An 11,423-nucleotide genomic window follows, 5' to 3' on the forward strand; every position below is an offset into this window, starting at 1 on the left:
TGGCACGGCCCCGCCGCCTCCTCTCTCCCTTTCCCCCGGAGCGGGGTGGCTCCTGCTGCCGCCCCGTCTCCTTCCCTGCCCTCCTTCGGGGCGGGGGCTGGCACAGCTGAGGATCTGGGAGCACCCGGCGGCGTCCCCCTCCTGAAAGGCTTGTTTTTCCCTCTGTCCCGCTCAGGGAGCAGGTGTCTGCCTGCGTTTCCATCCTGGAGAGGCTCCTGCAGGCCCTGGACCCGGTCTATGTGATCCAGAACCTCAGAGAAGAGCTTCAGAAAGGGCTTTTCCACCCCGATGACTCCGTGAAAATCCTCACCATATCTCAGGTACAGGGTTTTCCTCCAGGAGGAGGGGCCAGAGCTCCGTCTTGAGCCAGGCTGGGTTAGGCCTAATCTGTTACTGTTGTTTCATGTCAGTGATTTGTGACAAAAGCACTACATCAAGCGTTATTTGCAGGAATTGTGCTCTTACATGCTCGTGCAATTTTGGATAAATACTGTGCGATGTGTTGGTATATAATGTATAAAACTATGTCTTGACAGAAGTAACTTGTAAATGAATCTTCTGTCACATGTTCTGGATAAAGCTTTCTGAGCCAGCACTGACAGCGGGTGCCATAAGAATTAAGTGCAGCAGCATTTTGATATTCAGGATACTTTGAACAGTATCGTGGAAACACTGAAGAGGAATAGGCTGTAGTTTGGAGTGGAATTCTGGAGGTTTCAGGTCCAGCCCCCAGCTCAAAGCGGGGCCAGCTTGCAGCAGGCTGCTCAGGGTATTGTCCAATTGAGTTTTGAATATCTCCAAAAATGGTGATTCTGTCAGTCTGGGTAGCTGTTCCAGTACTTGAATGTCCTTATAGTGGAAAAACTTCGTTTTAATATTATTTTCTATAATTATTTAACTATGTTTTTAGGTTGGGAGGATTGTTGAAAATTCAGATGCTATTACAGAAATTCTCAGCAGTCCTGAACTATTACAGCAAATAATAAATTGCATCGGTGGAGAGAAAATAGCAGTGGCTAAAGAGGTAAGCGTTGCTGTCTTCTTTTCTTCCTCTACAAACTGATGTAGACATTGCACAGAACACCTTTTCTACTGTGTCTGAGATGACAGCCTCTGCTCTTCTTTGAAGAAAAGAGAGCTTACGTTGCTTGAAAGATGTTATAAGTATGTAGGTGCCTTAAGCCCAGAAGTTACTTAGATGTGGTAGAAAATTTACCTAGAACTGTTGTCTTCCAGTAGCTATTGGTGCCAAAGTGAACTCATAGAATGAATTTGATGCCAGAGACTTGGATCACAGTAACCATAACTAGCTCTCATCAATGAAAAGTGAATCACAATTAAAATTTTAGATGTATAACTTGATTTAATATGTTAGTAAAGAATATTGAAACCAAGTCTGATTGTCTTGGATTTTCTCCTCATTGTGGTTTTGTTTGTTTTTAATAATAAGCTCCTGTTTTTGCTTCCAGGCCATCAAATCTCTCTCAAGAATAGCACAGACGCAAGATGGCTTAGAGGCTTTATTTGTGAGCAGTTTGTTGAGTGACTTGAAAAATGTCATGGCAACAAATGATGTTGTTCGATACAGAGTATATGAGGTAGGGATGTGATCAATGTTAGCATTTGAATGACGTGATACTGCAGTTCTCTTGGACTGTAGTTCTGAATTACAATCTGGATTTTATGGCTTGCTTTTGAATTAGTATTCATCACTGCTATACAAACTTCTCTTCATGACTACATTTTGTCAAGACTAGAAAGGAGTAGGAAGAGTACAGCAGTGTTGGCCCTTAAATAATGTCATAACTTCTCTTTCTCAGTTTATGGTACAAAAGTGTGAAGTACTGTTTACATCTTTTATTTTCTAACTTGTGGTGCCTAGGGCATTGGAAGGGCTACACAGGGTTACTAAAGATACAATAAAATGTTTGCTTCTCTGAAAGTAAAAGTAAAATAGCTGCTCTGGTCTCTTAATCTTCGGATGTGAAGTGCTATTGAAACTTCTGGAGGGGGGAAGAGACCGAGAGAGAGATTCCAAGTATGTCAGTCTAGATATTTATGGCAAAGGAGGAATAATACAATTTAGCCATTGTAAAGCTTAATGGGGATAGCAGTGATGATCCTCTGAAGAAAAGATGACTGTGAATAGAAATCAAAGGCATGTGCTGTAAACTTGGAACTCCTTATGAACTCGTTTCAGGCAAACAAGTTAATTTGTGAAAACATCATGAAATTCTATATTTAATATATATAGGGTTGGTCAGCATTATAAGACGCATTTGGCCATTACTTGAATTGTTATCATTATAATGTTTTTATAAACCATCCTTTTTTTTTTTCCTGTGCTTTTATTCAGTTAATTGTTGAGATTTCTTCGGTGTCAGCAGATTCGCTCAATTACTGTGCAAACAGTGGATTAATATCAGAGTTAATTGGAGAGCTGACTGGAGATGATGTGTTGGTCAGGTATGTTGGTAGTGAGTCTGCCAATGAGATTTCTCCCATTGTTAAAACTCTGATGTTCAGTCTTAAAATAACACTCTTTAAACATATTTGTGTGTGTTTCTCATGAACCCCTTTTCAGGAAAACACTTTATCTGCCTCTTATTAAACAGCCTCAAGTGTAAAATACTGTATACTTAAATTTGAGAATGAAGATGAAGTTTTCCCAGTATGCTATGATAATTGTAATGCTGGGCTACAATATAAACACTTTAGAATTCTTTCCAGCTATACACCTGAAGTAAGATAGCTGAGTGAGCAGGGAGGAGTGTTGGACAGTTGGGGTAGTTTGGTTTTTGGTTTTTTGTTTGTTTGGATTTTGTCTTAAGGGTAGAAAACCTGTTTACTCTTAATCATCAAGTATTTCAAAAACTCGCTGAAATAGGCCAAAATAACTGTTTGTCTGTTACAGAGCTACTTGTATAGAGATGGTGACCTCACTGGCCCATACTCCACATGGGCGTCAGTATCTTGCTCAACAAGGAATTATCGATAAAATTTCGAACATCATCGTTGGTGCAGAGTCTGATCCTTTCTCAGGCTTCTACTTACCAGGTTACATCATGCATTTCTTGTTTCCAGTGTTTACTGCTTGCTTTTATTGATGAGTTGAATTGAGAGGACCATTAAGCCTCTGTTTTGAAAGCTCATGTGAATTTTCGAATGTTAGAACGTGCATGTTGGATATATACAAAAAATGCTGAAGGACAGTTTAACACATAATATTACTCATTAACAGTGGTAATACAGGTAAGATCTGGAGAGACTGTACTATACGTTTGAAGTTTGTGTTACTGGAGCCTTTTTTAATGAATTCAAGACGACAGCTGTTACGTTGTGAATTAAGTAACTTCCAAAATACTGGCTTGTTCCTTAGTTCTGTCCTTACTCTGATGCCTTTCACAAACAGCGTTCAGACTTGATATTACTCATTAACAGTGGTAGTACAGGTAAGATCTGGAGAGACTGTACTATACGTTTGAAGTTTGTGTTACTGGAGCCTTTTTTAATGAATTCAAGACGACAGCTGTTACGTTGTGAATTAAGTAACTTCCAAAATACTGGCTTGTTCCTTAGTTCTGTCCTTACTCTGATGCCTTTCACAAACAGCGTTCAGACTTAATAACACTAATTTAGTAGTGAAATAATCTTACGTTAATGTATGCTTAATTTTGATATTGCTAAAGTTATTGTTCCCCCACTCTGAATGCTCTTTTTTGTCTTGTTCTCTCAGGATTTGTTAAATTTTTTGGAAATCTGGCTGTTGTAGACAGTCCACAGCAGATCTGTGAACGATACCCTGTCTTTATGGAAAAAGTCTTTGAAATGGCAGAAAGTCATGATCCGACCATGATTGGAGTGGCTGTGGACACGCTAGGAATCCTGGGATCAAATGTGGAAGGCAAACAGGTTTTACAGAAAACTAGTTAGTATAATTTTTTTTTTCTTTAATAAAACTTTCTCAGTATGTTAGAATATACAAGAGTGAATTGGTTTGGTCTAATAGAGAAAGGAATTGAAAAATGTATTTATTTATCTAATAATCAAGGGTGTCTGAATAGCTGTGCTGTAGCAGATAAGGTTTTTTAACTGTGTTGCCAGACATGGCAGTATGAAATGCCTGGCAGCTAGAATTCTGGTATCATAAGTGTGATTCAAATTATTCTTTCCTAGTGAGCTGCATCATATGAATCGTCAGTAGTTGTGTTATTTTAGATTACTCTGTTTCTACTAATGTCACGACCTTCTCACCAGGATTAAAAAATATTAACTATTATGTAATGATGCTTTCTGTAAAGACTTCATTGTTTCTCTTAATACAAAACTGTTCAGAGGATTCAAAATAGGTGCTAGGCTTCCTGCTGTTAGTCTGAACTTCGCTTTTCAAGTGAAAGTCTGTATTAGCACATAGCAATTGGTGCATTGTAGAATGGGACTGAAGATTTCTAATTACAAGTGTACTAGGGTCCACGCTTCCCAAGACAACTCACTTCCCAAGGTAACTCAATTATCTGTGACAGATAACTTCCTTTTTGGAAATGTTTGGGTAGTCTGGAGAACTAACATAAAAGCTTTGGATTTGTCTCTCTTCGATCCATATGAAGCAAAGAGAATCTTGCACTGCTTTTATTATAGTAGATCAAGAAGGTGCCTTTCTCAGGTTTAATGTACAACACTTTCTACCAGTTAATGTAGTATAATGTGACTGACAGGTAACGTTCTACTCCTGTAGAGGTCTATCCGAATTAATTAAAAACACTTTGTTTTTATTTTCAAAGGAAGTAGATTTAAAAATCTGTTAAACAGAATAGGGCACCAGGCAAAGAATGCCCCAACAGAGTTACGACTTCGATGCTTGGATGCAATTTCATCTCTTCTTTACTTGTCTGTAAGTTTGTGCTTTGGTTTGTTGTCTTTTTTTATAAATCTACAAGAATGAAATTATTGTGCATCTGACTAACTGTGTGAAGACCTTCTGCAGTTTAGGTAGAAGCGGTAGCTTTCTAGTATTCCGAGTCATTAACTTCACTGTTTTGAAATGCCCTGATTTATTTGTTTGCTTAAAGTTTGAGGTTTTTAAGAAGCCAGGTGTTCTGAAATGTGTCCATAAAACATGAAGACAGCATTGGCAAGGGAATGAGAGTAAACAGTTGAATATTCTTGTGCTTTAAAGGGATGGTGGCAAACTGCTCTAATCCTTGTGTATGTTCTTTAGATCCAGTGATCTGGTTTCAATAGTGTAGTTCTAAATGAGTGAGTAAGCCATTTTCATTTGTCTTGCAGGACTGCGCTCCAGCAAAGCACTTATCTCGTGTATCAAAATCAATTTATTTAAATCTGTCCTCCAAGCTAAATGAAATATAGAAGGCCATTTCTTCATTCATGAAAATAAGTTGAAAATTTAAACTATTTCAGTTTAATCTGATGGTGGTTTCCTTAGCTATTGAACATATACTCAAAACTTGGAAGCTTTTCATAATCTTAATCAAACTCTCTCATTTTTGTACGTGATGCGTGTAGCCAGAGCAGCAGACAGAAGACCTTTTAAGAATGACTGAATCATGGTTCACATCCTTGTCTAGCCAGCCGTTGGAACTCTTCAGGAGCATCAGTACTCAGCCATTCCCTGATCTCCACTGTGGGGCTTTACGGGTATTTACTGTAAGTGGTTTTTGTTTTTAAAGATCAGGTAGTGAATTGTTTTGCCATTCAGTCTCAGATTTTTTTTAAGTGAATGCCACAAACTTCTTATTGAAGCCCCGAAGTGGTCAGAAATAAGGCCTTTTTCATTGTGCTCCACTTGCATTCACCATTTAAGTAATGCAGCAGACATGTCATGTCTGTCATGCTTATTTTCTTATAAATTGGGGGGGGGGCTTAGCAACAGCTAAGCTCTAGGGTGCTGCTTCGATATCAGAGGCACTGCTGTGATAATTCACTTAAAACTTTAAAGATAAGCACTGAGCTGTACTTGTTTTCCAGTGTTAAATCCTGCTGCTTGATTTGAGTGGTGGTTGTGTAGGTACTGTGTAGAATGAATATCCCATTTCACTTTTTCTGTTCCTTGGCTATTTGCGTAACAGCCTACTGTTTTTTTGGTTTTTAAAATGAGGTCTTTCCCTCTCTCCCCTCTTTCTGTCTTCCTGTTCAGGCTATTGCAAATCAACCGTGGGCCCAGAAGTTGATGCTTGACAGTCCAGGGTTTGTGGAGTACATTGTAGACAGATCTGTGGAGCCTGACAAAGCTTCGAAGGATGCCAAATATGAACTGGTTAAGGCCCTTGTAAACTCTAAAACAATTGCGGAAATCTTTGGGAATCAGTATTACCTGAGGCTTAGGGCTTACTTGCGTGAAGGCCCTTATTATGTCAAGGCAGTTTCTACTACAGCCGTGGAAGGAGCAGAATAATGTCACTGGTGTCTTGGTTCCCCTTCTCGCAAGCCACGTTACTGAAATGGGTGTTAAGATACAAGGTGTAAAGACTCCCCACACTGGAGTCTCTTAAAATTGTCTCTTTAAAGGAGTGTGAAGCACTTTGACTATTTGAAATGAGAGTCATGAGAGCAAATCAAAATCTATAGGGCACAGCATAATTTCCCATAGAATGTCATGGCAGAAGTTCTCTGTGTACTGTCGTGAGACGAGTAACCAAGGTAAGCACTCTATCAACTGCTGACTGCGTTTTACTTTGCAGAAATTATCAGTGTTTAGTTAAACTGTTTTGGGTTTGGTGTTCCCATCGTGTTTTCTCAGTAGATCACAGTTCAATTAAAAAAACAAACACCAAAACACCTCGAGGCTTGTAACCTCAGATGCTGCCATAGTTTCTCTCTTTTTATTTTTTTTTATATCTGCCAAAGTTGGCACTTGCTTGGCACATACTCTTTTAGCCAGTCGTATTCTGTCAGAAACCCTGTTGGTAAGAATAAGCTAGTAACATTCTGTCCACATGAGGGAGTACGAACTGGATTCTCTTCTATTTTCAACTTGCTGGATGTAAGTCTTGCTTGAATAAATAATCTTAAATATTGTTTACATTTTATGCTGAGGATGAAAAAAAGCTTTTAGCCCTTTTAGAAACAAATGAATGCTAGCTCTAGTGTATAAAACGAAATTGGGAGCTTTGTCTCCCTTGACTGCGACTTTGTATGGCAGCTCAGTTTACTTGCTCAAAAGGAGCATGAGCTATAGCACTACAAGTCTACTTCAGAACCAAATCTTAAATTGTTTACACTATTTTTTAACAGAGATAAATTTTTTTAATTTTAAGTGTTATTTAAAAAAATGTATGATTTTTAGTTGCCTGAGTTGGAATAAAAGGGGTAAGAAGGTAAAGCTTTCATGTTTAAGGGCATGAACTGAATTAAGACTATGGAAATGTAGTACCTTACAAAGTTGTGTATCTTCCTCTGAAGACGGTCAGCTAGCTGCGGATGAGATGCAAGACTAGTTGGACACTCTAGTGACACGTGCTGTGTCTTTGTCCATAAAACAGAGACCACAATGTTCTTCATACAAAAGGTTTATACTATTTTTGTTGAGGACATAAGGAACAAACCTGAGGAGTGGCTGGGAGGAGCATAATAAAACATGAAATTACTACTTTGGGGCTTATTTTAGTAGTGTGTCAAGTCAGGTATACCTCTATGGAAAGTACTCGCCCCGTGTCCCCACTCTGCCAAGTGAAGCAGGATGATCTGGTCACGCAGTAACTATTTTCTTGCTTGTAGTAGCTTTGAGCTGCAGCAGAGGTGATGGTATTGCCTGCCAAAAATTGCTGGCAAGGAGTCAAAGTGGACTCAGAGGAGCAGGGTAGTTGGGGAAGATCCCTTAATGTTTAATAAGCTATCTGAATGCAGGTGATCTGCCTTGTTGCTTATCTAATATGTACAAAAGTTGTCATCCAACATTACACTACTGCTGACGCTTTCATCCTAGATGTGTATAATAAACAACTGCTAGTGAGAAATGCAGTGCACTGTCTCATTTGTGAACGGAGAGAGCACAGAAGCTTCATGAATCCTGCATCCAGAAAAAACATGAAAGCACTAAAAAGGAAACCAAAAAAGAGTATAGAAGTCCTTGGTTTGCGCTTGTACTGGACAGTTCAGCTTTGTTATTTTAGGTGGCTTTGTGCGCTGGTAGCTCTCTGAGCTGTATATGAAAATCTCAGTAAAAGAAATCAATATATAAACCTTTTCTGCAATTCATGAATCTCTTCCGTATGTGTTTTCAGCTGTTGCTTTTGAAGGCTACTCTGTGTTCTAAGTCTTTAGCATCTGCTTTGCATGGTACATTTGCCAAATACAATATTTTAGAATACACAGAGATGCCAGACAAAGGGATTTTTTATATATGCACATACGGTTTATTTTGTTGAGCTTTGAGCTCAACGTTCTGATTAATTGATCAGACACTTACCCCTTATTATTCCCATGTAGTTCTGTACTCATCTGTACTGTATATTGCCGTATGGTTTACGTGTTGCTGCTGGTGTATCTTACATACAATGGAAAAATTTAAGCGTGTTGTCCCCGTCCTCCCCCTGTAAAGTAACAGGTGGAGATAATTGAGGAAAAACCAGAAATGGAATGATGGAGGATGAGAATTGAGGTAACATGCTAAACTTGATGAACTTGGTTTAAAAAAAAAAAACAAAACCAAACCAAAAACCCACAGCTCATCACTTGACCCTGGTTAACAAGCAGCATAACTTGGTACTGAAGAACTGTGGATCCTTCGGAGCACACCTCCAATTCCTTCAGTCACAGCGGGAAGAGTAGATGGTGCCCTCGAAGGTGCGTGTGTCTCTCCCCATGTGTGTCCGTCACAGTTGTAGAACAATCTGTCCAGCTAGTCTTTCTACTGCTGAAAGAGCTGGTACGGAAGAGTTAATCTGGAGGATGCAGGCGTGGGTGGGGTTGTGTTCTGTGGCTGGTTCCTAATTTGGGGAATTTTCACATTTTGAATAAGGTTGGTGTTACCAGTATGTCGGTGAATTTGTTCTGACTTCACTGCTGATGCTGTTCTCCAGCACAGTGTTATGGCATTGAGCTGCTTGTGTCCGTGTTCCTCTGATGCCATGACTGACAGAAATACAAGATTCTTTAACATGTAAGTTACATTTCTTGCCTAGCATCTCCCCGGGCTGTTGGCTAAGCCATTCCCACGATGGTCCAACGTCTGCTCCCACTCTAAGCTGTTCGGTAAAACAGGCTGCTCAGAAGTAGCTCCCTTTTGTGGACGGAAGGATTCCCCTTTGTTACAAAATACTTTGGAAGTAAGTGATGCCTCACTCAGAAAATGCAGAAGAGTTTTGGCATAAGTTAGAGGACTTAAAAAGTCTGGAAAAGACTCGATAGAGACAAAGTTTCTTGGAATACTTTTTTTCACTTGTATGCATGCACTTGTAGGTACTTACGTAGCTAGAGTAGAGCCAGTTCTCTTGCTGCTGTAACACACTATAGCATTGAGAATTCATTTGCTGTTGGAGGGAAGAGAGCTACCTTTGAGAGGAGATCGTTATTGCTGAATGTTAACAGGATAAAACAGCTGGTAAAAGAAAATTCAGACTTTCTTTGCAAAAGCTAAACCTTAATTGACAAAATGAAGAACCTCATTTTTAATTCTATCTAAATTAAACTGTTTGAACTTATCAATATAGGTCAAAACCTTGCAAGACACCAGACCGTAATAAGTTTCCAGTAATGAGCAATCTTTCCCATCGCTTGTTTCCTTCCAGTCTTCAAATAACTCATCCTCTTTCATGTTGGAAGAGGTGAAAATGAATTTATAGCAGCATCGATTATAGCTGATGTGCTTCTCCCCAGAAAATCGAGAGCTGTGAATGGGAGTGATGCCAGCTTTTTTAGCACAGATTCCGACAAAGATATCGGGGGGCACTGAGATAGGCACCTCCTTGGTGGCCACGTACACCTTGCGAGCGACGTCCTGGGACATGACAAAAGCGCTCCCATCGCAGTAATCTGGGTAAAACTCGTCCGAGTATTGATGGATGGGAACGAAGCCAGGGCTTTCGGGGTCTCTGTCAGGCACTCCTTGATGAATGACCCTCCCAATGTAAATGTCCTCTAGCTGTGTTAAGCTAAGCAAGTATCCAGCCAGACTTGGAATACTGACAAACACGTCTTCATCTGTTTTAAGAATGTACCTTGCATGGGGACAGAAAGTCACTGTCCACTCCACGCTCATCAGCATCTTCTGTGTCTGCGTCTCGGGAGAATCGACGAAACTACCTTCAACAATGTCTCTGTGCTTTTGAGACTCTTCATTGATTTCCAGCTGGGTGGTTACTAAAGCTGGCTTTCCTAAAGCAAACAGAGTAAGGACAGCATAACCTCTGGCGTCTGTCACGTTGCCCCATGTCTGCCTGATCACGTTGCGCCTTGTCCTGTTTTCTGGGCTACTGCAGACAAGAATGAGCAAAAATACCTCTCGATCGGAGCATGTTGCTGCACTGCTGACAGTGTAAGAGAGATTGGCCTTTAGGGGATCCATATCTAGCTTGCTGGCCCTCTCCCTGATTTCGAGAGTCTTTGCGTCAGTGTAAGAAAGAGGTAGTGACCGCAGGAAGTATTCCTCCAGTAAATCTGCTCCAAAAAGCAGCACGTGGAAAAGCAAGACATTGAAGAGGAGGAAGCACCACTGGTGAGTCCGGAGCCTGCAGAGTGTCAGCTGGGGAAGAGAAGACGTGGACACTCAATTCTCTTGCTACTAGAACAGAAAGGCTTTCCTTCATTTTATAATATATTCATGCAAAACAATCATGACTTTTAGATTGTTGTCTTTGTATTATTAGTGTAAGGCTCTTTTCCTCCTAGAAACTTAAGCAACCCTACTTCTTGTGGCACAGCGAGATTCCCAAGCTGAGAAGGACATTACCATGCTGTAGTTTAGAAGGCTTCTTTCTGTGCATCCATGTGTGGAAATACTGAGGAAGAACTCGCTATTAATATTTTCTGACTGTTTTTAACCTGTCACTGAAGGCCTGAGGTGCTGATGAGGACCTGTCATGTTAATATGTGTCCTCAAAGGAGAGCCGCTGGTACTTGGCCTGACAAGGCTGTTTGAAAGCTGGCAGGGTAAGAAGCCAAAGGGAAAGCCGTTATCCCCGCTGTCCCGGAGGGAGTAGCCTCGTGCCAGCCTCTGTGCTGCGGCTGAGCAACGAGCCGAAGCACTTACCTGCATGGTGGTGGGAGTTCTCCCTGCAGCAGGGTCTGTGTTCACGGCGGAGGCAGTTTCTCCCGGGCAGAGGCTTACGGGGCAGCGTCTGCATCTGGGTCTGCAGGATCCAGTTACTGCCCAGTACCCAGAGACTATGGCTTCCACCTCACCTGCCTGCGGGGAGGAAAGATGATCCCAGGGGACGATCGTGTTGCAGCTGCATAAAACACAAAGC

The 11,423-nt window shown here is 40.7% G+C and overlaps 2 protein-coding genes across 2 annotated transcripts in view; one reads left to right on the forward strand and one right to left on the reverse strand.

Moving 5' to 3' along the window:
• Positions 1 to 7,976, forward strand: part of PSMD5 (proteasome (prosome, macropain) 26S subunit, non-ATPase, 5) — a 9,207-nt gene extending 1,231 nt beyond the window's left edge. The window contains exons 2-10 of the mRNA XM_009322134.1: positions 176 to 320; positions 911 to 1,024; positions 1,470 to 1,598; positions 2,357 to 2,466; positions 2,915 to 3,057; positions 3,737 to 3,928; positions 4,782 to 4,891; positions 5,524 to 5,664; positions 6,155 to 7,976. Coding sequence (XP_009320409.1) covers positions 176 to 320; positions 911 to 1,024; positions 1,470 to 1,598; positions 2,357 to 2,466; positions 2,915 to 3,057; positions 3,737 to 3,928; positions 4,782 to 4,891; positions 5,524 to 5,664; positions 6,155 to 6,412 — 1,342 coding nt within the window. The 3' untranslated portion in view covers positions 6,413 to 7,976. The remainder of the gene's footprint in view (positions 1 to 175; positions 321 to 910; positions 1,025 to 1,469; positions 1,599 to 2,356; positions 2,467 to 2,914; positions 3,058 to 3,736; positions 3,929 to 4,781; positions 4,892 to 5,523; positions 5,665 to 6,154) is intronic.
• A 1,622-nt stretch (positions 7,977 to 9,598) lies between these two features.
• On the reverse strand, positions 9,599 to 11,212 carry B3GALT4 (UDP-Gal:betaGlcNAc beta 1,3-galactosyltransferase, polypeptide 4). The gene is made up of 2 exons (XM_009322135.1): positions 11,207 to 11,212; positions 9,599 to 10,699 (listed from the first exon to the last, which is right to left on the reverse strand). The coding sequence occupies exons 1-2, from the start codon at positions 11,210 to 11,212 to the stop codon at positions 9,599 to 9,601; spliced, it is 1,107 nt and encodes a 368-aa protein (XP_009320410.1).
• Positions 11,213 to 11,423: the final 211 nt, after the last annotated feature.

This window comes from Pygoscelis adeliae, unplaced genomic scaffold (genome assembly GCF_000699105.1).
Source record: "Pygoscelis adeliae isolate BGI_AS28 unplaced genomic scaffold, ASM69910v1 Scaffold114, whole genome shotgun sequence".
Lineage (NCBI taxonomy): Eukaryota > Metazoa > Chordata > Aves > Sphenisciformes > Spheniscidae > Pygoscelis > Pygoscelis adeliae.